Below are 24,909 nucleotides of genomic sequence, written 5' to 3'. Positions count from 1 at the left end.
ATATACAGTAGGCCTTTAATTGTCAATATGCATTTTGGGTAACCAAAAGTCCTGAGTCTCCATAGGGCATTTTGCCCTATATTTGCCAAACACATGGACACACCTTTACAAATAACTGTAATTTACTCATTTATTCTTCTATATTGATCTACTTTCACACACAGCTTCACAAGACCTGGTGCTAGGGCTCAGTTGTGTTTCCCAAGTGAGTGACTCAAGAGGGCTGAAATGTGGTCAGTTCAAAGTTTGTAACCTGGTAGAAAAAAACAAAACAATATTCTAGCCTCTGTAACTCTGTGCCAGTACATAACACATTAATTCTGACACAAGAGACTTTCTAATGAGGAGACACAGCACTCAAAAAATCTCCTGTAGAAATGTATGGGGTTAGTTTGTAATGCAAACATGGCAGTCGTCTAAACATATTCCGCCCCTTCCGCCACCAAAAGTTGACGTGTGAATACATCGTGCCAATCATGTGGTATGTTGTGAATCCATCGTACCAATCATGTGTTGTGATCTCGCAGCTGGACCGTGGTTGGTGTCGTGAAGACTTGCGCATGCCAAATTAGATGCCCGATAAGTCCCTAAAATGCATTGCAATATGGTCGCCGAGTGAGACTTGCCTAAAAGGACTTTGGTAGCACCACATACAGACAGTAAATTTGATTTGAGATCTCACCTGTTTCTCCTAAGGGATCTTTAGGAAAAATGGGGCCAGGTAAGAATATATTGAGAAGAAAAGAGGTTAAACAGAGTATTTTAAGTTGATCAGAAGTTTTGCAAGAACATTGCAATCAGAACATCCAATTCTGCAGTTATGAGGAGGCTAGGGAGAGGGGGTGATGTGGTGATACTCCCACAGGCTGGGGAGGCACTCCCTGAGTGAGTGGGGAAGGGGGGTATGGGGTGAAGAGTACAGAAGATGTAGATCAAGGGGGAGGGTGGTGGGTAACCTCCGAGTGGTGCAGGCTGGTGTCACAGATTGGTCTGTGGGCTCTGGTGGGTGGGGTCATGGGTGGTAACAAGGGCAACCGAATCAAATCGGGTAAAACATAGATTTAAATGATTTGCCCACTCCCTTGCACCAGATTCAGGTCCATTCATTTTTAAACCCCTCCAGACTTCTCTGGCATTGTTATTCTGAAGGCGCTGCGCCAATTTCCTCCTGTAGGTGTCCTTCCCCCTTCTTATCTCCCTCTTATTTTGCACTCGCCTCAACTCCTCTTTATCCCCAGATCTAAAAGCCCTCTTCTTCTGATTAAGCAATCCTTTCAGTTAAGGGGTCATCCAGGGTTTATTATTTGGAAAACATCATACCTTTTTAACAGGTACAGTGTTATTCACACAGAAATGTATGTAATCTGTGACACAAGTTGTTATGCTATCCAAGTCTTTGATCTTTGATCCCTTGAAAGCTCTAATCATACTTGTCTATCAGTTCACTGACAACCACTTTTCCTGGGTTTTGCATGGGAGTAAACATCAAGTTTACTAGTCAAATGTTGAACTTAGTTAATAATGTAGCCTAAACAATATTAATATGTGAAGATATATGTGATGCGTTAAATATACATTTTAGTTGTATCTAATAATTTCATTGACAAGTCTGTTTCTCCTATAGTCACATGCAGAACAGGCACAGGGAAATTCCACGCTTGTAGCGTTCTGTCACTCATGGAACAGAGATGTGCAGTGGTGGTGGATAGGAGGTGGGCCTTATTGGAGGGTAAGGTGAGGGTTGGCTGGTAAAGGGTCTAGAGGCTGATGGGGCATGTTTCAAAAGAGTTCAAAAGTTTTCTATGGCACTCCAAAAGGTCAAATGAAAACAGAATGACCTGCACATAATACACGTTGATACAGTGATGACAGTGAATACATCCACCATTACAGAAGGAATATACCAGGTATTTGACAAACATTGCAATTTAGAAAAATTTGGTGATAAATAAAAAATAGAAGTTCAAATCTGTGATAAAGGAATGAACTGTTCACGATACAGACAACACAATACAATATATTGAGATGCAACACAGATGGAGAAAGAAGGGGACAGATATTCTTTATCACACATTTGAGATTATGGACAAGGTGTTACTTGCCTCAATAAAATGGGGAACAGAGAAATGTTGTGCTTTTGAATTGTTTATTACACTGAATCTTAAGTGAGAAATGCTTGCACTGAACACATCTAATGACCGACTATACACAGGCAACAACAGAACAGGTGGCAAACAAAAAAGGTTTCTGATAATAGATAAGTGTAGTTGAAAAGTATTATAGCAGACAGAATTAAAGGCTCCTGACAGCAATTCAAACTAAGCTACCAAGCTGACCACAAGCTGACCTGATGACCACAATTAAATTTCAAATCTCAAATCAACAGCCTGGGCTCAATACACTATGTATCAAATGATTAATCTGACACTGCTGGACAGAAACTCATCTGCTTCAGATGTGATGTTTATTCTTGCATAACACCCCATATTACTTTGTATGACGAGACAGTAAGCGGAGTAAAGCATTTAGTTCCAGACCATGACGTACATTAAAGGTAAGTCCAGTATACAGTCGTTCAGTTTAGTAAATAGAGTAAGATGGTTAGTCCTTAAAGAAAGTGAGTGACATTAACTGCTTAGAACAATACTACAATTTAAAACAAACATCATAGGGAAAGGAAAATGATAAATATGGGATATTCTGACATTTTTGAATGCACTGGATTGGTGTAAACAAGACTCTTCCTGGGCGAGTCCAAGTTCTCTCGAAGCCACCATATTGCTTTGCTCCAGCCAATTCATCCTGAACAGTTTTTTTCTTTCTAAATCTGACATAACCATCCATAACCATAAGCTGATGGCCAACCTGTGCATAATCTGACACAGGCTATGAATGTGGTCAAACTAGCTAGCTAGGAAATCAGGACAAAAACAAATAAATCATTAAAAAAGAATGATATGACTAATATAATGCATCTTTACAGAGGCCTTGGAGAGAGAGCAGGATGTGTGACAGATAAAAGCATCCTCAGGGGGTTCCAAAAAAGCCTCACCAACGGGCTTTCTCCGAACTCCTGCTCTGCTTACAACTTTCCTTTTAAGTGAAGATAGTGGTAATCTAAGGCACTTGAAAGGAACTCTGCATCAGCCATTTATAGCCTATATAGCAGCCTTAAGAACACACAAACAGGCCGCAAGGGTTTTGGGAGTCAGACATGCAAGCACTTCATGTTGACACATTTGACACCTGTTTCACCAAATGCTGGTACATTTTCCCATCCATTTTATAGTCCTACTGTATCACGTAACTGATTGTCCTGAGAATAGAATCTCAGTAATAAACCTTTTTTTTTTCATTTTGAATGTAAGTTGTCAAAAGTCTCATTGTAGACTGATTAATATTTCACAGATAACAAAATTAAAAATAGCCAAACAACTAAGAAGTCATTTTAAAAAGTCCATCAGAAAGTCTTTAGAGAATATTCAAGAACATTCAACAGAGTTAGACATTCATTAGCCTCCCAATCTCAGCATATTTTAATTGGCTACATCATTACATTTACATTCCTAGGTCTTAATATGGGAAAACATAGCATATTTGGTTCTCAGTAGCCCCTTGGCTGAGTTAAAACATTTCCAGCACGGTCAGCTTTACAAGAGTCTATTGTACTGTGTGCTGCCCATCATGAACCATTAGAGGACCACGAGAGTGTGAGAGTTGTCTGTAGACAGTTTACCAGGTAATGTTCTGTTCTGTTCTTAAATATGCAATTCTACTAAACAAAAATTAATTTTAAAACTCTTTTTGTGAACAATGGCCTCCTAACTTCATAATGTAATAAGCTAATACAGCAATTTTCCTGATAAATACAATCAAGACTTGGGGGCCAAAAAGATAACCATACACCATGGCGAAAAAGAAAAAAAAGGTTACATTCAACAGTTATTTTGCACTATACATGGACCAATTTAGAAATAACAACTTTTTTTCTAACAATGTCTTGGTAATATCTCAGTATATCTTAAGCAAGATAAAGAGTCCTCCATAGAAAAATATTGTGTACTGAACTATCATGTTAAAGAGCATCCGCTAGAAAAAAGGCCTCTATCTAAAAATTACTTTTTTCATGTTTATGTGCTTTAGCCTGTAACAAACTAATTTCAGTAGAAAAAGCTTTTTTAACAATGCAGATGTTTATCTGAGATAGAGTTAAATAAATCCTCACAAAAGGTGTAGTGCAGGCCGCTGAGGTCTTCCACAGCTTCCTGTTGAGTCAAAATACATAATGCTTCATTTCTAAGAGACTGCGGTTTACAGATTAGATGATAGCTGCTTAGGACTTGGTCCCACCCCCAACCCAAATTAAGTACTTTCTCAATGGTACCTTTTGTTGAAAAAAAAAAAAGGGCACATGTAAATAAACAAAACAAAACAACACATGTGCAGGAAGGTATCTGAGGGACCATCTCCATCCTTGTTTCAGAGAACAAAAGGAAACAACATTAAAACCATTTGAGCATTACCCTTGTAAGGCTTTTACAACAACAGATATATGCAGTCATTTCAAGCTCAAATAAGTTGCCTCGGGAAAAAAAAAGGAAAAAAAAAACCCATGTTATACAGCTCACCTGGCAAATAAATGCCTAGAGTTGACTCTTAGATTAAATAATCTGCAGTTCATTGTAAAAAGGACCAGAAAGAAAACAGAGAGGATGAATAAGATGAATAAACAAACAAACAAACAAACGTCCCCACCCCCCAAATAGTTTGGCACCATGAACTGATGATACTGTGTGGGACATGACTAAAAGGGCTTCCAGGTCGTTCATCTCTTCTGTTCTAGCACTCATGACTCATTCATTGGTTTCCTGGTTCATGGCCACGATAACCGGCTGGGGCATAGGGGTCACTCCACTGTCATCCTCCATCTTGGGCCTCTTAGCCTCAGGCTCGCCTGGGGCAGAGGCTCCCTCGTCGCCCTCCCGACTGTGGGGTCGGTTCACTACAACAGGGGGTGAGGTGGAGGCCTGGGCAGCCAAGATCTGAAGGGGATTGGTGAGCGCTGGGGAAAAAGAAGTCATATTTGTATAAGTGGATTTGTTTGTGCATACTCTAAGGGCCCTAATTGAAATGTTGGGAAATGTTTTCTTGTGCATGAACTATAGCAATCATGTGACATGTGGGAGCACTGAGCAGATGTATCAGTGTTTGCTCTAAAGGTCTTCCCCATGGTATTAAATTAGCAAATTGATTTTGCTTAGCTATTAAATTAGCTTTAGTCAGACTTAAAAGGTACACTATGCAAGATTTACACCTTTATGAAGCCAATTTGATGGTAAACGAACTTGTAATAGCCGAATTGTTCACCTAGCATAGCTATACAGCATAGACGTAGCGAGTCCCTACCGAGAAAACCAGCCATGCAACTTCAAAGAGCGGCGCCCCGCCAAAACTTGCGAGAATCGTGAAACATTACCTTTGTCAGTAGATATAGCACTTTGGAGTTTTTGCCTGTTGTTAATCCTTCACCTCCACAACAAAAGCATTTGCATTGTGTACAGGGGGGAGAAGTTTGCTATTTACAATAGCAGAGTAACATACATTGCGACTCTATAGGGAGCTCTAAACTCGCCAAAAATACCTAAACCCTCATAGTGTACCTTTAAGATTTTGCCCAACATTCAAATTAGGGCTCTGAGTCTTAACGTCTCACTCTTATTTATAAATATGTATATTTGCCCAGCAAATAAGTTTGGCCCATGCATATCTGACACTTATCACACGGCCTGCTTTTCTAATTAGAGTCCTATGTGTTCATTCTCTGGTGTCAGTTTCACAGAATTTGACAAGTGAGATGAAACAATATACAACAAAGTACTTAGAGTCAACCCTGGACATAAAGATAAAGGGTAGTACCTCTGGGGAAAAAAGGGGAATGGTTATGTGAAAAATTTTGCTCTTTTTTGTCTGGCCTGATGTACGTACCATAGGCATTTGGTGAGATGCTGGTGGCGGGCAGGGCGTGTTTGCCGTTCTGGGTGATGGGCTGGACAGGCAGCTGGTGCTGGCCCAGGGCCATCGGGCTCTGCTGCACAATAGCAAAGCTCTGCTGCCCCCTGCTGACTGAGCCCATGTGGCTGCCCACTGCCTGGATCACGCTGCTGCTGCCCGTGGGCATAGAGGGGTGAAGGGAGGCGGACATCTCTTCTGCAGAAAGCACAGAGACACACACAGAGACACACACACACACACAGACAGACAGACAGACAGACACACAGACAGACAGACAGACAGACAGACAGACAGACAGACAGACAGACAGACAGACAGACACACACACACACACACACACACACACACACACACAAGAAAACATTCAGCATCCTGCACAATATGACATGAGTGATAGTGGGGTTGGTGAAAGATATGCCCACAGCTGTACCACAGGTGATCAGTCGTGGGGACCCTTGAATGTACAGTGTATGTTAAATTAACGCTGACAAGCAAAGCTTACTGAGGCAATCAAATACATAATGAATAACAAGCGAAGTCCACCAGGTAAGAGACTAGCCTGGGTGTTCCCATGCTGCCTTGCGCGCGATTTGATTCAAATCAAATCTGGGGGAACACCCAGGCTAGTAAGAGACCAGGAGATGAGCTCTAAGCTGAGCTGACAGGGTGCTGCTGCGGTACCTCTGTGTTCGGCAGAGCTCTCTCGGGGTGGGTTAGCACTGGCGCTGGCCAGGATGTAGCCATTAGGGGAGCTGGCCGAGGTGGTGACCACGCGCACCATGGTGACGGCCGGGGCCTGCTGCACCATGTGGATGGCCTGGCCTGAGGGCTGCTGGGAGATGATGGAGGCGGGCATGTAGGCCACGGGTTTGGGCAAGCTGGCCGAGGGCTGCGCTGGTACGGCCATGATGACCTGCTGGGAGCCCACGGGCGAGCCTGGGAGAGGGGGAGAGGGAGTATTACGCAGGGCATAGACCTTCTCAATTCCCTTTTGTCCTTTCTTTCACATTTCATACTGTTTGTCATCCCTCCCATCCATCCATCCATCCATCCATTGATCCATTAAGGTTGGCTTTTCTCCCTATTTTTCTTTGCAATCTTAAATTCTATGCATCAATCATCAGGCCAAGTTTGCAAAAGGAAAGTCTGGTTGAATGTCCTCATCACAGCTAAAAAATCAAAAACGAAATTGCAAGGAAAGATAAGTTTATAGCACCTTTCACACACAATATCCATAATAGCTAAGAACAATAAATAGCTAAGAACAATAAAAAATAGTAAATGAAAGGATAGTTAATTAAGTAATGCACATTAAATAGAATAACTAAAGACATAAAAACATAGATTAAAAGGGGGCAAGGTTAGGCAAGTTCACTCCTTCAGCATATCAACTTGTTTTCTATAAACAAATAGACACAGACACACACACACACCCTTGTGTGGAGTTGCTTTGGTTAAAAGGTGTCAGCCAAATGTAATGCAATGTCATGTAATGTAATGTACACACACACACAAACACAAACACACACATACAAACACACAAACAAACAAACAAACAAACAAACACACACACACAGTTAAAGCTCACCTGGTGCACTCTGTGTATATCTGTACTCGGGCACGGAGGCCAGTTTGGAGCTGAAGTCATGCTCGTGGGGGACGGGGGAGCCCTCCCGCGACAGACACTCAGGGGTCTGCAGGCCACTGGAATGCGGGGACAGAAGCCCGGAGTGGGTCGGGGAGGCCGGGGCACTCCTGAAAAGACAGACACTTACTTAACAAGAAATATGAACATACATCAGAAATAATTACAATCGGAATGCCTTTAGTTGAACACCTCATTTGAAAGGATCCCCATTTAAATATCAGGACACTTGGGATAAAGAGGAGGGCCCAAACGATAATGCATGTTCAAATGGAGACGTATTGGTGGTGTGCAGATGCCCCTTCTTACTCCATCTGGTCACCCAAAAAACTCTAAACAATCAAATGTGCATCAGAACTTCAAATTCTTCAAACTCTTATTCTGCATGTTGACGAGCACACTGAAACTTTGGCACATTTGATGAGATGCTTGTGATTACTGGTAAGCATTGAAAAAGTGCCGCAAAAAAGGATGAAAGTAATGATGTATATAAACTAAAACTATACACGTGACCAAACAAAAAAAAAAATGAATTGCAGCCTTGAATGAGCACAACTGTCTAATGGGGGATGACTGTGGCCGCTTACCTTATCCTGTCCCATTACATAGAGAATGGCAGCCAAGAAAAAGGTAGGGAGAAACAAGAGAGCACGGACTCAAAAGACGCCTCACAAATTGCCTATCTGTAGCAGCTGCAATTACAGAAGAGCCCGACATTGGGCAAGATGAATGGCGAGAGAAAGAGAGAGAGAGGTGAGAGAAAAAGAGAGAAGAGTCGGAGGATGTATTGAAACAGGAATGTATTGTGTTTGTGTGTGTGTGTGTATGTAGAATGAGGGGGAGAGAGAGTGAAAGAAAGTGACAAAAATTAACCAGAGATGGGATGAGATGAAAGAGTAGTATATGTATTTCTATAACTGTGATTGTGACAGACAGAGAGAGAGAGAGAGACAGAGGGAGAGAGAGCCTTAAATTCTGACCTGTCTATCGGCAAATAAATGCAAACATCCCTTTATCGTACGAATGGGACATTCTGCTGTTCCATGTGAAAAACTAAGCAGGACAGTAGGCTATAGCCAAAATACCTACAGGCGATATTGGATTTCATTTACACTAGGGGTGTCACCAAATCCTCAATTCCATTTCATTTTTGATTTTAAAGTCACGATTCCATTCAATCTTTTTTAAATTGTATTACTATTAATGCATTTCTTAATAATAAGAAATGCCTCAGTCATTGCAAGCGCCTCTGATTTATTGATCACCACTATGTGGATACTGTTTTTAGAATTTATTTAGATTAAGTGTTAGTATAATTTGTATTTTTGTAATATGTATTTTAGTATATTTTTATATATTGTATTAAGTGTTAGTATAATTTGTATTTTAGTATATTTAGCATATTCTTTATCTTCTACTGTCCTTACTGCTTGTGTTTTTATATTATATACTTTAATTACTCTTTCTGCTGTTAAAGAATGTGTTTGTGTTGTATGTATGCTGCTGCTGAGACCTTGAATTTCCCCTGGGGATCAAAGTATCTATCTATCTATCTATCTAAGTTTTTTATTTTTTGCATTATTTCCAGTTCTGTTTTGGGGGGCTTTTATTTTGAAATAGTTCCTACTGCGAACAGAACAGACATTAAGCGCTTTCAGACATACGTGTAAGACCGGAGGTTCTGCCAATGTTAAACGGTGGGGCCGTATATCTGAACGACATAACCGGTCATGTGGAAGTCCGAATTCACCCGGTGTTTATACTACTCCCCCCCCTAGTATTTCCTCCGGACATTATGTAAATGTGCTGTGTCTGAACGAGGAGTAGAACATGCGGTTAAAATTCACACCTAGTGAGAGGGCGTGTTGGTGACGTTTCTTTAGATGCCCATGTGGTTAGATCTGACTTAAATGCCAGTGTTATGATGGAGTGGCATAGTGCTGTCCAGAAAATCTCCGACCTGGAAAGATGCAGACATCACGGAGCTACTGTCCATGAGGGCATCAACATTTTGATAGAACACCTGAAGGGAACGTTAGAGACACGTTAGCCTACAACTGCATGACAAGGACAAACGAATTCAGAAGACTGAATCATTATAAGCAGAAGGCGCTGAAAAGGCAGTAGCCTACAGCGACGTCGTTGACGACAATAACAGGAGTATTTAATAAATTGTTAGCCAACACGGTTTTCTGTTCATTGATAGCCTTCATGACCTGCTGAGCTCGCTGATATTTGCTGAGCGTATATGCCTAGAGAAAATGAAAACGAAGAAAACCCAACTTTGTTCCAAGCTCCTTACGTAATTTACGTAATGTAATTTTGATCGATTTTTTATTTAAAACTGAAATTGTAACCCCCCTAAATTACACGCCATGGCAGGTGTCTAAAACAGTATGTCATTGTATCATTATGTAGCCTGGGAAAAACCCAGACTAACTTCCGGCAAATTTGAGATTTGCTCTGAAAGTCCATCTAGCCAAAAGCCCATTCTAGCCCAATTCCAATTTTCCTATATATATATATATATATATATATATATATATATATATATTAGTGGTGTCAACAATAATCGATTTGGCGATGCATTGCAATGCGGGGCACGCACGATTCAGCATCGATGCGGCAACGTGCCATAATCGATTACGTCACTGTTTATTTTCTGGCCTTGAGTGGACAATAAAGTTGTGTTTCAGTTTCAATTACTTCTGGGGGCATTTCCAGAGCAACGTTGTAATGACATGTGCAGCCTGTAGCTACATGCTAAGCGGCAGCACTAGCTAGCATAACAACAACACTAAAGAATCAAGATGACAGAGGGAGATGAACGCGATAAGACGGGTAATTAAAAACGCACCCAAAGCTTGGAAAGCGGACATCTGGGCACATTTCGGATTCTACGAAGTTAATGGGAAACTAGACAAGACGTACGCGGTGTGTAAAACCTGCCACACTAAAATCAAGCACGTAAAATTTGGGCTTTAAGTTTTACAATGTGTTTAAATGATTGAACAATTAAAATGCCATATCCAATACCCTGTACCATTCAATTTTATTTTATTTATTATTTTATGTCAAAGATACAGGAGAGTGATAATACATACATAACAGCCAATAAAATCTGTTGTTCAATATCTGACTGCTTGTATTGCCTCATGACCTCAAAATTTGCCTTGTTGTGTGCAGTAGAATTTTGATGCATCCCAATGCATCGTAGAATCTAATTGAATCGAATCGTTACCTGGTGAATAGTAATCGAATTGTGAGGGCAGTGCCAATGCACACCCCTAATATCAATGATAGCAGCTTCAAACACGCGGCAGCAGCCATCACGTTGGTTTTAGAAAGGGACCACGTTTATTAAAACATCACAGTAATTTATTTTATATAATTTAATTTATATATTTATTGTCAGTCATCATGTTCATTTTCGCCATATCTGGTCATCTTCTTTAAGGCTACACCGTTTCAACCAGAAACTCAGAATGCTCAAAAAATGAAATAGGCCTAGGCTAGCCTAAACACATTGCAGAAGCGAGAATTTTTATGGGAAGAAAATGATTTACAGACCACTAGCTGCATTAAGCTACACTTCCGTGTTTGCCTTGAAACAATTCCGGCATAACTGCTTTGAACGTTTCAGTCTTGTCCCCCATGCCTGCTTTATCCGGCCGGTCAGAAATGACGAACGAAACAAAATGCTTGTTTGAACGTGAACGGTTTTGTTCAGAGCTAAAAATACAATTGTGTTTGACAGAGGGCAGTACGTTGCTAGTGACAAAATATTAGCTTTCAGTGTGGTACGATGTCTTTGTAAATTAGCCTACGTTTAATTAAAGTGTTTAAATCTTCCTGGTTCTCCACAGAGCCTATACGGCTCTGGTTCACGTCATTATTCAAACTAATCTCTAATCTCAACTTCATGCAAATATTATAATAATAGAAGGTCTTGTAGGCTACTGCTTGCTGGTGCTCTAGCTTTATTAGTAGCCTATATTCCCTTCTAGGAATTACATTCACGAATTCATGTGTAAATTTAGTGACTGTACACTACGCATGCACACACACACACACACATAAAGATACATGCACACACATGCAGGCAAACACACACACACACACACACACAAACACACACTTACACAAGTACAGACAGACAGACACACACACTAGGGCTGTCACTTTTTATTCGATATTCGAATATGCATTCGAACATGACGTGAAATATCCGTAGTCGAACTATAAATAAACTATTCGGTTTTTAGTGCCATGTGTAGCACATTTTTACAGTCTATGATTAGTTTGTTTTTTATTTTATTGTTTGCCATCTCTTCCAGTAGCGTGTGCTCTAAACGTACAGTATTGTAGTGTTGGCTCAAGACCAAATCAAGCCAATAGCCAGTAACCACAATAATGACTGGAGCCAGAGCCCTCTCAATAACCACCCTGTTTCGAAAATGGAAGATACAGAATGGCCAGCCTGAGCGAACAATTACGTCACCAACTCATCTAAAAAGTGTTGTCTGGAAATACTTTGGGTTCTTCACTGTAGATGGTAAAGTAACCGTTAAAGTAGGGTTTCCGTTGTCCGGTAATTACCGTACCAAAAAAATGAAATGTCCGACAAAATGAAATCTCTCCGGTCAAATTGTCCGATTGAAATTGGCTAATAATCCCGTCCCGGGATTACCCAACGTCGTTCACGCCAATAAAATAATCAGCAAGATACACCAGTGTGCGGTGATTTGTAATATCATATGTTTTGCTGAAATGTTTTTGCTATGGATTAACAAAATAACAGCCTGTTGATTGTGATATGGTAACGCCAAACTTGGGGCCAGATAAAGAAAGAAAGAAAGAAAGAAAGAAAGAAAGAAAAAAGAAAAAAAGAGAGAGAGTGAGAGAGAGAGCGCTGGATAATTGGAGACAGGGATTTACAGTACCTGGAAGAGAGAGGTCCAAATGGGGTGCGGAAGGAGACACCCCTCTGGCGCCGCTTGCGGAAGGCCTGCTCCACCAGCTTGGCCTCAGTGGACGGATCGACGCGCCAGAACGAGCCCTTCCCTGGCTCCTCCTGGGATCGCGGCACCTTAATGAAGTAGCGGTTCAGAGACAGGTTGTGCCGGATGGAATTCTGCAAGCACATTCAAAATCAGAGATTAGTGGCAAGGCAATCTCACACATGCACGCACGCACGCACTCCAATATGGCGTCACATTGCGAACACCAACTCTAATGAACTCACACATCTAAATATACCCAAAAAACTCCCAACTCATACCAAAGCACACTCAAATGTGCATAAACAATCCACTCAAAGACAAAACAAGCAAGAGCCCTTAAGACTACAAAAAAAAACATTGTCTGCTTCACCAGGCACTGTAACCAGACCAGGCACATTTTACTTAAAAGGTTGATATTTTGGAATTTTGTGGCAACTACATATGTCCATCTTCAAGGCCTGTTAAAACAATTTATTTTCATAAACATCATATTTATATTGCATGTGATACTTCCTCTACTTGGGCACCCTGTAAGTTGACCCAAGTGGAAATGGCAGCATCTTAAAATGTACTTGGCTCAGCTCCTGACATGAGAAAAGGGGGTCCAGCAGGAAGGGACCGCTCACCTGCCAGCCCTTGTCTGCTGTCCTGTAGTAGGGGTAATGCTTGGTGATGTGGGCGTAAATGCCACTTAGTGTTAGCTGTCGGTCCTGGGCAGAGGAGATGGCCTGTACTATGAGCTGGGCGTAAGAGTATGGCGGCTTGGACTCATCCTATGGCAGAGAGAGAGAGAGAGAGAAAGAGAGAAAGAGAGAAAGAGAGAGAATTGAGTATTCTTTTTGTTATCGAGTATTCTATCGATTATTTCATTGAGTAATTGAATTTAAAAAATCTGTTATTAAGTGCAATTTATTAATATGCAAAACAAATACCATGCTGTAAACTAGCCCTACTCACTTAAAGTTATTCAAATATGTTTTATTTGCATCTGCAGCATTTACCATTACTACCAAATAACCTATAATAATTATGTCTGGGGTAGGCCTATTTGGTGAGGTAACACCGGGAGTGTGTGTGTGTGTGTGTGTGTGTGTGTGTGTGTGTGTGTGTGTGTGTGTGTGTGTGTGTGTGAGAGAGGTGGAGATAGCGAGAGAGATGAGATGAGTGTGTGTGTGATAAGGATTTATTGGTGTATTGCTCACTTTCAATTTAACATGAATTAACTACTTGATGTTTCCATAACTTAACATCATATCGACTCACAAAATAAGGCTACAGCCGCTACAAATACCGTACGGTCTAACTAGCACTAGTAGGCCTACATCAAATTATAACATTCCGTGTGAAACAATGATCCCTGAGCTGAGCAGGCCACATAATGCGAGTGATAGGAATTAAACGAAGCCTTGAGGCAGAGAATTTTCCTCAATCATTTTTAGTAATTAAATTATTCGAGTTACTCGAGTAATCATTTCAGCCCTACAGGATATGCATGTGAGCACACAAAAAGACAGTGACTGAAAAAATAAATAAAAGAAGCAAAAGTGAGCAAAAGAAATGAAAAACAAGAGAGAGAGAGCGAGCAGGAAAGAGAGAGAGCGAAATAGACGAGGGAGAGATAGAGGCCAACCAATACCCAAAGGGGGAGCATACCTTGGGGCTCTCCCTGCCTGAAACCTCCCTGTGCTGCTGCTCCGAAACGGCCTTGGCGGCGTACTCAGCGGCCAGCTGCAGGTCCGACGTGATGTTGCGTCCGAAGCGATAGCCGGATGAGCCAGCACCACGGGGGCTCGCCGGGCAGGAGTTGGGGACACTGTGGAGGGAGACGGACAGGAGAGCAGCAGTGAGGAGAGGCATCCTGCACATGGCACATCTGAAAACAACTGCAGCGTATAGACCCTTTCATCAATAAAAACAATGCTTGAACGTTCTATTTGGGCCCCAATCTACTTCCTCTACATTAAGATAACATATGGAATGTTAAAAAGGAAGTCTTGTGGGGCCAACTATGATGCTGATAATGGAACTCTTGAAAGGGTCCATAAACACTGGATCTCAGAAACTATAGAGGGCTCTGGAGCAGTGAGTGGTGGTGGTTGTGGGATGGAAGCACCAATAGTGGCCGACAGGATTTACTGGCAAACAGTCAATGATTTATTTACAGTTTCCTGGCTGTTAATAAAAAAAAGTCTAGTTAAAACTCTGCCCTTCAATCAACAAAAAAGATCTCTTGATGTGTGGTGCACAATTCCAGACTGGATAAAACTTTTTTTGTTTTGTTTTAAATGATTAGCATACACATAGCATTAGCTTAGGTCTGGGTGGAACAGATGCTTTAAGAACATTGCTGTGCAGGTTGGAAGATCAGCAGATAGACGGACAAATAAAGCAGATGAAATACAGACAGATCACAGACATACACCTGTGTAAACTTCAAGGAGTAGCAGTAGGGGAGATAACGTCAAAAAGTTGCTGGTGGGACTTGAACTAAATGTGCACAGCATATTAAGTGTCTGATATGTGAGGGAGTGGAAACAGCTGGCTGAACTTGAAAATAAAATGCACTCTAAAGAGCAAACCAATCAGCTTACACTGTCAAGAGTTCCCCATCTCTTTATTTTGAGGTGCTCAATATTTAGAGAAGAGGAAGAAGGCTGTCCAGCAGGTGGCTCTGCAGACTCTCAAATGATCCATTTTGAATAACTTCCTGTTATTTATATCTAATCTATATCTAATGGCTTGGGACCACTAACTCATTTCCATTAATGGATGCCTAAAAGCCAGGTGTGAATAGAATGAAGCACAATGTGAGAGCACACAGCAACACAAGCCAGAAAGGAGCCGATGTGTAATTTAAAAATCCTTGAACAATATTTAACATGGTCATTTGCAAAACATATAGCTATAGTAAAGAGTATTGTCATACCGTGGTTTGGATCCAAAATGGTACCAGAAAATACTTTCAAATGGTCCCATCATGGTCAGAATCTTGATATGGCTCGCCTGCCTGTTACAGCCAGGACAGTTTCATTTTCAGAAACTTAACAACAACGCTGAACATGACCTCTGTTCCAAAGTAAACCCCCATGATATTTTTACTACTGGCATCTTAAGAGCAGGGCACAACAGAGGACCGAGATAAGGCCAGCTACTACTAATCTCAGAAAGCCTGATTGGACTTTGTGACAGGGTGCTCACTGCAGCACAATCACCGTGGAGTGAGGAGACAGTAAGAGATGGAGAGCCTTTAATGCGTCATGGGGGGGGGGGGAAGAAAAGAGAGAGTGGTACAGAGAGAGAGAGAAGGAGAAAGACAGAAAGACAGAGGGAGAGGGTAAAGTAGGAGGAGGTTGAAGTCCACACCGTAGGCAGCATTTTATCCACAGCTGGGCCTCATGCTACAATAACACCTTCAGGGCAACTAAGTCGACACCAAGTGCACCACACCCCTTCAAAGCACACAGTGCCATTTCAGTGATAAAACTGTGTTCACACCTTAACAGAGTACCTATTCCTGTGCTCACTGAAAAATAATATCACAAAAACAAACAAATAAACAAACAAACACACACACACACACACACACACACAAGCGAACACGTGTGCAAGGCCTGAATCAGCCACAGAACTGTTCCCAACAACCTTCCTGGATGTGCACCATCACTGCAAAATAACCTCATTTCTGCTGGGCTTTCCAGGCTAATGGCTGCCAGGCAGACTCTGAGGGGTGTGTGTTTGTCTGCTGGCTAGCCCTGAAGCACAGGGCTGAACATACCTCTCCCACAGACCATGCACACTAATGATTTACTTTGATGCTGGCAACTGCTGTTGATTGATCATTAACCTCATCGACCTAAACAAAACCTGCTTAGCTTTCTTCTTCGATTAAAAGTGTTGTATCGGTCCTGAACTGACAAGTACCACAACTGGCCTCTGTGAACGCAAGGCAGGCGCAAAGTCTCTGTTCAATGCAGTAGCACTGCAGTTTGGGACACCATTGCAGTTAAAGGACAAACACGAAACTGCCATTCTGTACGTGTAATACACAGCACAACACAAGGAGCCAATCTATGAAGCACAGTTAAATCTATCACCGTTTTCTGAACGTTTCTTATCAAGTGATAATATGTACAAATATGTACATAGCGTAGGCACTCTGTGTTTCACAGTTGTACTGTACATCCACACTGCTTACTCAGAGGCTGCCAGTAGTCATGTGATGACTAGCATACATGTCAATGTGTGTGGAATTTAAAACCTCTGACACATCTGCTGTTTGTCCACTAGACCCAACTGCAGGGTGGGTGGGTGGTTGGGTTGGGTTGGGTTGGGTTTGGGGGATCGAGGGGTGACTACAAGTCCTCCTAAACCACTTCCAGTAAGAAGCTTACTGTTTTTTGAACTGTAGAACATGGTGGTAAGAAACTCTGGCTGCTGCCTCTGCCCTGGAGGTGGAAAACTTGTTTGACGAGGCTGAATAGAAGGAAACCGCAGCCTCCCGTGGGCCAGAGAGGACTCAGGAAGGCCAGAGCATGCATGCTGTTTGTTTTGGGTGCACGAGGCGCAGGGCATGCAGGAGGGGAGGGGCGAGGGGAAGGAGAGAAGGGGGGAGGAGGGATGTGGAGGGGTGCCGTGCAGGGGGAGGCCGCAAGGAGGCTCTCGGAAAAAAGGAAACTATCTGTGGCTCAAAACACAAAACCACAACACTTTCCCCCTCGGCCAATCAGACATCCGCAAGCTCTGCACACGCCATATATGGCATGTGCACACACAGGCCACTCACACTCCCAGCCACACGCTGTGCAGTGAAGCTGACTGGCCAGTGGGGGCATGCCGTGTTGTATGTGCGAGTGTGTTTGTGTGTGTGTGTATGTGTGTGAGTGTGAGAGAGAGAGATAGAGAAAAATCCTGGGAAAAGTGTACAGGAGCCGCAGGAAAAAAGGGGGTGGTGGGGGACTAACTAGCTTGCTTGCCTCCAGTACACTACACACAGACGGAGCTTCCAAGAAGCCTCAGGTTAGCTGGGATTCTACTTTCAGAGCACCCTAATGGACCAGAATCCTGTTTTGATAAGACTCTGGAGGGCTTTGCAGCACTCTTTACTTAACGGAGGCGCTCAGGAGGTCTGTTCTCATATGAGTGTTTATATGCGGCACATTTGGCAGACTTTGGGAAGAACCGAGCCACGGCTATGTACTCATCCGTGGCGCTGACAGGCGTCCACTGAACTCAAAACTAGACATGGACAGATGGGATTTGGATAAGAATTCTAGGATCAAGGACAAACAGATTGATGTGTAAAACAAATGAAAGAATGAATTGCTGGATGAATGAATGAATGAATGAATGAATGAATGAATGAATGAAAATATATTGAATGAATGTAATTAGCATACGAGTAAGGGATCTGGGATCCAGGAATCAATCACAACCTTTTATCTGGTATGAGACAGGCTTCAGACTGACGAACACAGTTGGCACCACTTTCGAACACAACCAAATACTATCGGCAATGTGCTAATGCCGATACTATTAAATCATTAATCATTAAAGTGTTAGCCAGTGTTAGCTGATGCCAACTCAAGTTCAACAGCCAAGTTACTCTTCAACAACTACCACACAATTTTAAAAAACAGCCACCTGGATGACCTCCTTCAGTTTTACAATGACAAAATGATAGTTATGATGATACTTATAGGTAGCCTAGGTGAATCCAGACCAATCTGTGAGCTTATTTGAATTTGCTCTGCAGGTCTGTCTGGCGACCTTGCCATTCATTTCCAAATATCCAAACAACCAAACAACTGCATATCAGGCATTGGGCAGTATGGTTAACAGTGCATTGAACACTACCAATGGCTGTTCTTGTGGTGTCAGAGTTAAATGATAAATATGTATATTTTCTTTGGAATTGAGTAAACAGCAATTTTAGTTTAATGTACCAGGAAATCAGAAGTGAACAAAGCGTCCCCAGACCCATTCTTAATCTTAACTGAGATGAGAACCAGTCTGGTGTCAGCCAGGCTGACTTGCAGGTGCATTTCCCCAAAGCTCAATTGATGGGTAGTATCAAAAACAAAACAAAACTCATTCTCACAATTGATGGGTAGTATCAAAAACAAAACAAAACTCATTCTCACAAATCCTGCAATGATTTTGGAGAATTGGTGTCCTTCTATATCTGCAGGATTTACCCATGCTGCCTCACACTCAACTGCCATTTCCATTTCAAAACCCAAACTGAGGACCGAGCATCTAAACTGTCTATGGTCCCTTGGGATTTGAGACCTCACATTGCTAGTTAGCTGTGGCACAGGAGGGAGATTAGCTGATACCTGATGGTCCCAGTGGGGGAGGGCAGTGGACTCATCATGCTTCTGAAGTCGGTGTCAGGAATGTTGATTTTCAGCGGCGAGATCTGGGGGTAGAGGGGTCTCACCGGAGACACAGGGGCCTCCTCCTTCAACACCTCCTTGTGGTAGAGCACAGTAAACTGGATCTTAATAACTGTACTCGGAAACCGCAACGTGCACCTAGAGAGAGAGAGAGAGAGAGAGAAAGAGAAAGAGAGAGAGAGAGAGAGAGAGAGAGAGAGACACAAATACACAAAAAAACAACATTACTTTAGGACTGGATCACAAATGACCAAACACAACATGCTTATATATGTTATGTTAAAGTAAATAGATCTTAACTCAAGAATATCAGTGATCAAATTAGCGAGCTATCAGCTAGGTAGTGTTAAAAGTGCAAACTAAGAAAAGCCGTTAACATTAGCATAGCAACATTAACTGTAGGTAAAAAAGCAATGAAGAAACTGTTTTTTTTGTAGCACTTCTTCTTGCCCTTCTTGAACGCTAAGCGATTGGCTTTTGTTCACACTAGCAATAAACAATTTAACTTTAACATGTAGATCCCACTCACATGACAAATTAGGAATATATTATGTGTTGCTATGTGGTGTAATATCAAAAACAATTACAATACCACATTGTACCGGTACTATGCTATGTGTGGCTGGCTGCTGTATGAAATACTGTAAATACTGTATAATGCAAGTAAATGTAAGCGTACAGTGTGGCTGAATTCAAGACGTCTCAAAGTCTACAGAATCCACATAGCTCCTTTAACACTCCAAGTGGAAATGGGATATTTGCACTGTTAGGCAGAGTCAATTCAAAATCACCTGCTGCCTTAACAAATCTGTTGCTGTTAATGTCCAGCGACACAAATGGTAATTTGTGTGGTATATCCAGGATATTCTCCAGCCAACAATGGGTGTCGCCTTGACACTTCAGTATTCAGAAATACAGTTTTCTATTTCCGGTCGAAGCTGCGTTGTATTCATTTTAATGTGGCGGTAAACAATGCTTGACGCATCCTAAGCTGTAAAACAAAACTTTTATATTTTTCTGTCAGTCCTATATTATATGGAATATCCATATTGAGTGCAGAATTGTCAACATTTCGAAAGAAATAGAAGTTGAAGCATATTCTAGTTAGCCTGCTGAGATTGCACTAAGTTATAATGTAAACAGAATGGATGGATTTCCGGTTTAAGGAATAAGGTGGATAAGTGAACATCATTCCTTTACTCTTCTTGTGTTTCAAAGTGTTTCATGGGAAATACAGACAAAAAGCACTCATCAGCCAGAATGAGAACAAATGCATTGGGAAGGGCATTAACAGCAATAAAATATTCAAAAACTGCAGAATTTCACCTTGGGTCATCTACAAGCATTCATATATTAAGGTGCTGTATTACATAAAATGTTATTGAATGGTATGAGAAGATGAAAACAAAGCACTCTGCACCACTGATCGACTTGCATTTCTCCAGTGGTAGTATCCTGTTATGATTCCTGTTCTGCCATAGTAACTTCACAAGAGCAGGCACATGCTAAGCCCCCAGCCCCCTTACCCAATCGGAGCGGTTTTGAACTGTCTGCAGTGAGGCCTGGGAGTGATGAATTGGTGTGCTGCCTCCAAAGGGCTTATTTACACAAGTGCTGCACCAGGAAGCCACATGTAATGCCGCAGCGTACACAGTCCAGTTGTTTTGAAGGGCAAGTCTGGCTAACGGCCAACAGCAGTTTGTTCTCTATCTCTCTCACACTGGCCATGTTTTCACATTCGTCCATCTGCAGGAGGAGCGACTGTGCTGGCCTTAGCAACAATCACCACAGATCTATTCCCTGTATTGACATCTAGACTGAGACTGAGGGAACTAGGCCATAATCCTATTATGACCAACCTTCAACTTTGAGATACTGCGACAGCCTCCAGGAAGAAATTTCACATCAAACTTTGGTGGAATTAGGACACTTACACAGACACCTTTTGCCCTGGGCACAATCATGGAACATCACCTGAGCCATGACAGTATAACAGCAACACTGGAAACTAAGTAACACTGAACGATAAACATAATTCTTTCAAAAACCAGTGTTGTATAAGTACAAGCTTAACTGACTTCTAATATTATGCTTTCAGGCTGCTGTGTACATCACTTGCTACTCCATAGCCTGATGAGGCCTGCGTGATGGTGGCATGAATAAGATCAAGCTTTGGTGAGCACCTCCATAACCAAGATCATAACTTGAGAGGAATTGTCTGTTAACACCTCCATAACCGCAACAGATAAACATTAGAATTAACATTAGTCTGTTGCTGTTTATTGTGGGTGGCCATCAGTGCAGCCATTCTGGTCTATCAATATAGACAGTTTAAAACAAAGCATGCCTGTGCAGGTTTTTACCTCTGAAAGTCTCCCCAGTGTAATGTCAGTACTGCCAGGTAAAATCCATGCTAGCGCAGCAAACTAGCAAGTGATGATCAGGGCCCAAATTAGGATGACGGATCCTTTGAGTTACAAAATAAGTCATAATAATAAATTGTTCTATCACTTTCATATGGCTGATAAGGCAAAAGAGGTGTGTGTGGGGAGACTACCACAGGAACACTATGGTGGTGAAAGATGACAGGTTAGTCATTACTGGATAAAAGGAGAAGAAATAATAATTTGTCTATACTGAAAACACACTCTCACACAAGGCACAGCACAATACACCTGAACATATACTTTTCATTCAATTCTAAACGTGATATGTCGTTTTTGCTGTATAAACTGAATGTATGTGCTTAATGTTAGCATGCAATTCTACAAGGATGTGGAAATGTGATGGAGTATTTCCTGCACAGTATTTCTGTTAATTCAATGCTATGCATCTTTTTTAGCTGTTTGTAATGTAACAACAACAACATGTTACATTTGTCAGCTGCAGGAAAATAAATGAATACTGAGAAAATGCCTTTTTTACCACGTGTTCATAACCACATCTCTGTGCAAAAGACCACAACTTTTTTTTTTGACCACAACACTGAAATGTCATTACAATTCATATGTTCTTGCATAAATGCATAAATGTAGATAGACTACTAGTGCATTGTACTTTGAGGCAGTGGCCCTCCAGAAACACCAAATAGCTAATCAATGTTCTCAACTCCCTCCTTCATGTAAATATAGGCAAATATTTAGTCAGATCAGAGGGGATGACCTTAAACTCACAGGGATACAACAAAAATACAATGTTAGGTGTCGTTTTTTGGTTTCATAGTCTCTTCCAAATGGTCACATCCTCTGAGACATAACCTAGGCCTACTACATTCAGAGAACTTCAAATGAAACCTGCATTTTGATAAATATTTCTACTGTGTGCTGTGTCTCACATGCAAATGCAATACCAAATTGGTAATAGTTTTGTTAGTGCTAGTCGATATTGCCATCATTTTTACGCACTATTATCTGCGGAAATATGAAAAAATGTAGGCCTACACCAATGTGGCATAGGCTACACGAGACAGTCTGACATGGCTCCTCATAACAACAACAGTAGCTAGACGTAGACGTACTGGGGCACCGACCGTCCAAGATCCAATCAGGAGCACACACACCCCCTGCATACTCGTGTTGACAAAGTCCAAACAGACTAGAAACAACAGCTATTGACATAATACAAGTAACGTTAATTTAGTCCGATTCAATACTACAAAAGGACGACACAGTTTTGCCCACAGAGACTCAATGCAGAAACTTCCAGTATAATTCAGATAGTTTAAATGTCTCTAGCAAATTCCTCGGACGGTAACGTTAGATTAAAAAAGAAATACAAAGAAACCACTTCCCTGACTAAAGTAGGAAAGTTAAAGTGGTTTATGTTCTGTAATTGTTAAAACTGCAAAAATCCTCTAAGTTTGCTATACAAACACAACACAACACACACATCAAAAAGAGGATTAACACGTCAAAACGATGTATTTAGTAGATAGACAACATTGCAACTGTTGCAAGTCAACTTCCCCTCATTTCTATGTAACGTTAGCTAACGATGTTGCTTAGCTAGCTATGGCTGTCAATGTCACATGGGTACAGCGCGCACGATGTAAATAGCAAGCTAAAGTTCCAACTTGCTACAAACACGCGGAGTCAAGGCCCTAGCTGCTACAAACCCATACAAATGTCAGTTCATACTCCTGTAGCCACATTAGCTACTTAGCTGTTTAGCTCCACTCTTGTGCTCAGTGTTGCTAGCTGTTTAGCATCCAGATCAACTACAGCAAGCATACAGTACATCAAGCTTAGCTAACTGATTGCTTTGCTGCTAGCCTTACTTTAGCAGGCTTAAGACTACTTACTCGTTTGGTAATTGAAGCGGCGGAGCTCCTCTCCTCTGGAATACACCATCCACAAACACACCATTCTTTCCAAGACAACGTAGATAAAAGTAGGGCTCTTCAAATGTGATCTGCAAATGTCGCCTGGATATGAAGCTCGAATGACCCATGTTGACATCTACGGAACCATGCGATGAATTCCGGCCCACCGTCACTGTCCTCTGGCGCATTACAAACTCGAAGTCCCTGCCTTCCAGTCGTGCAAGGGCCGGTGCTGGAGGAGAGAGGGGCATGGATGTGATCCCAGCCGAATTCGACGAGAGCGTATACATGGGTGCAATTGCTACTCTGACAGGGCTACACGGTGCAGACTTAAGCGCCAGCAAGGCCCGTGCTCCCGTATCATCTCCGAAATCAGCCATCTTCTCGTGTAATTCAAGGGGAATTTCAACGCAATGGCTGAGGGCTGGAAGGCTTCACTTGGTTGCTGTTGATGGTAGTCACAACATGAACAAAGAGAGTGGTAATCCACGTCATGGATTTGCAGGTCCAGACTCGCTCTGAAATTCGCACTGATGTGCCTCAGGTGCCATGGTCTTTTTGGATTCTTACACTGTAGATTGGGGATATTTTCACAGAATTGACATTGCCTGCTAGGGAAAATACATTAAAGACAAAGAATCTTTGGCCACAGGAGAAATCATGCATCTAAGTTATCTCAGTTTTAAGAGCATTGGGCAACAACTAGTTAATGTTGTTGCAGTTCCTGGAACCGGACGACACGTGCGTTACATGTGGCACTTTTGGAGTGTTCCTGCATTAGTTAAGTGTTCTGAGATAATGTATTTTGCATATATTTACGAATTCGATGTGTCGATGAATATTTTAGTTCACTAATCTCAACATTGAGAATATTCGAGTAATGTTTAAAGAAGCGAAGATGATGACGTCCGCGCCTGCTGACCAGTGGCTGTTCTCCATGTTTATAAACACTTCAAGTACAAGTAAGACTGAAAACGCGGACCGGCTTTTAATGGCTCCACTAGTTTCATATCGCGGAAATGTGTAGACCTACCTGTAGGCTACGCTAGATGTCCGTATTCTCCCATAAATTAAACTGTACGAAGACAATCGTCACCATCTAGGAAAATTAGAAATCCATAAGAAGACACAGTATTTATTCATTAATGCGATAAGCCTAGTGAATGTAATAGGCCAGACAAAAATAAACTATTGAAGAAAAGATTAGACTGAATTAGGCCTATTAGAAGAAAAGTGATTAGACTGAATTCAATCAATCAATCAATCAATAAATAAACCAACCAACCGACCAATCAATCAATCTACAGCCCTATATGTCAGTAGTCTACCCTGAAATACATGGCAATGCATTTTTTTAAAAACACAACCTAATTAAATTTTTATGTCACAGTAATTTGTTCTTTGATGAATCAGAATTTAGTGATTTTGGTATTAAATCAGAATTTAGGATTCTCAGGATTTGAGATCATGATACACTCTTCATGTTAATTTTAATGCATGACTGGTGAATTGCCCCTATCAGCCACCTGGGCA

The 24,909-nt window shown here is 41.7% G+C and overlaps 1 protein-coding gene across 3 annotated transcripts; it reads right to left on the bottom strand.

Annotated features, from left to right (window-relative positions):
- Positions 1 to 2,129: 2,129 nt before the first annotated feature.
- Positions 2,130 to 24,215, bottom strand: foxk1 (forkhead box K1). Of its 3 annotated transcripts, none has more exons than XM_048245907.1 (10): positions 23,356 to 24,215; positions 18,996 to 19,193; positions 14,314 to 14,473; positions 13,287 to 13,433; positions 12,601 to 12,791; positions 8,245 to 8,250; positions 7,601 to 7,767; positions 6,694 to 6,948; positions 5,986 to 6,204; positions 2,130 to 5,062 (listed from the first exon to the last, which is right to left on the bottom strand). In XM_048245907.1, the coding sequence occupies exons 1-10, from the start codon at positions 23,754 to 23,756 to the stop codon at positions 4,854 to 4,856; spliced, it is 1,953 nt and encodes a 650-aa protein (XP_048101864.1). In that variant the 5' UTR covers positions 23,757 to 24,215; the 3' UTR covers positions 2,130 to 4,853. The 3 variants fall into 3 exon arrangements, with proteins under 3 accessions (XP_048101864.1, XP_048101863.1, XP_048101865.1); XM_048245906.1 differs by having other exon boundaries at positions 5,986 to 6,207; positions 23,356 to 24,213; XM_048245908.1 differs by lacking the exon at positions 8,245 to 8,250 and having other exon boundaries at positions 5,986 to 6,207; positions 23,356 to 24,212.
- Positions 24,216 to 24,909: the final 694 nt, after the last annotated feature.

The sequence above is a fragment of the Alosa alosa genome, chromosome 6 (assembly GCF_017589495.1).
Source record: "Alosa alosa isolate M-15738 ecotype Scorff River chromosome 6, AALO_Geno_1.1, whole genome shotgun sequence".
Classification (NCBI taxonomy): Eukaryota; Metazoa; Chordata; class Actinopteri; order Clupeiformes; family Clupeidae; genus Alosa; species Alosa alosa.
The sequence above is the reverse complement of the archived record's forward strand: the minus strand, read 5'-3'. Positions and strand labels throughout refer to the sequence as shown.

Excerpts from the sequence above, each read along its gene's own strand:
- foxk1 (XM_048245906.1), bottom strand. The coding sequence starts at position 23,756 with ATGGCTGATTTCGGAGATGATACGGGAGCACGGGCCTTGCTGGCGCTT. Across the intron at positions 14,474-18,995 it reads TCCCCCACTGGGACCATCAG|TGTCCCCAACTCCTGCCCGG; the intron begins GTATCAGCTAAT and ends CTCCCTCCACAG. Across the intron at positions 6,208-6,693 it reads GAGCTCTGCCGAACACAGAG|AAGAGATGTCCGCCTCCCTT; the intron begins GTACCGCAGCAG and ends TGCTTTCTGCAG.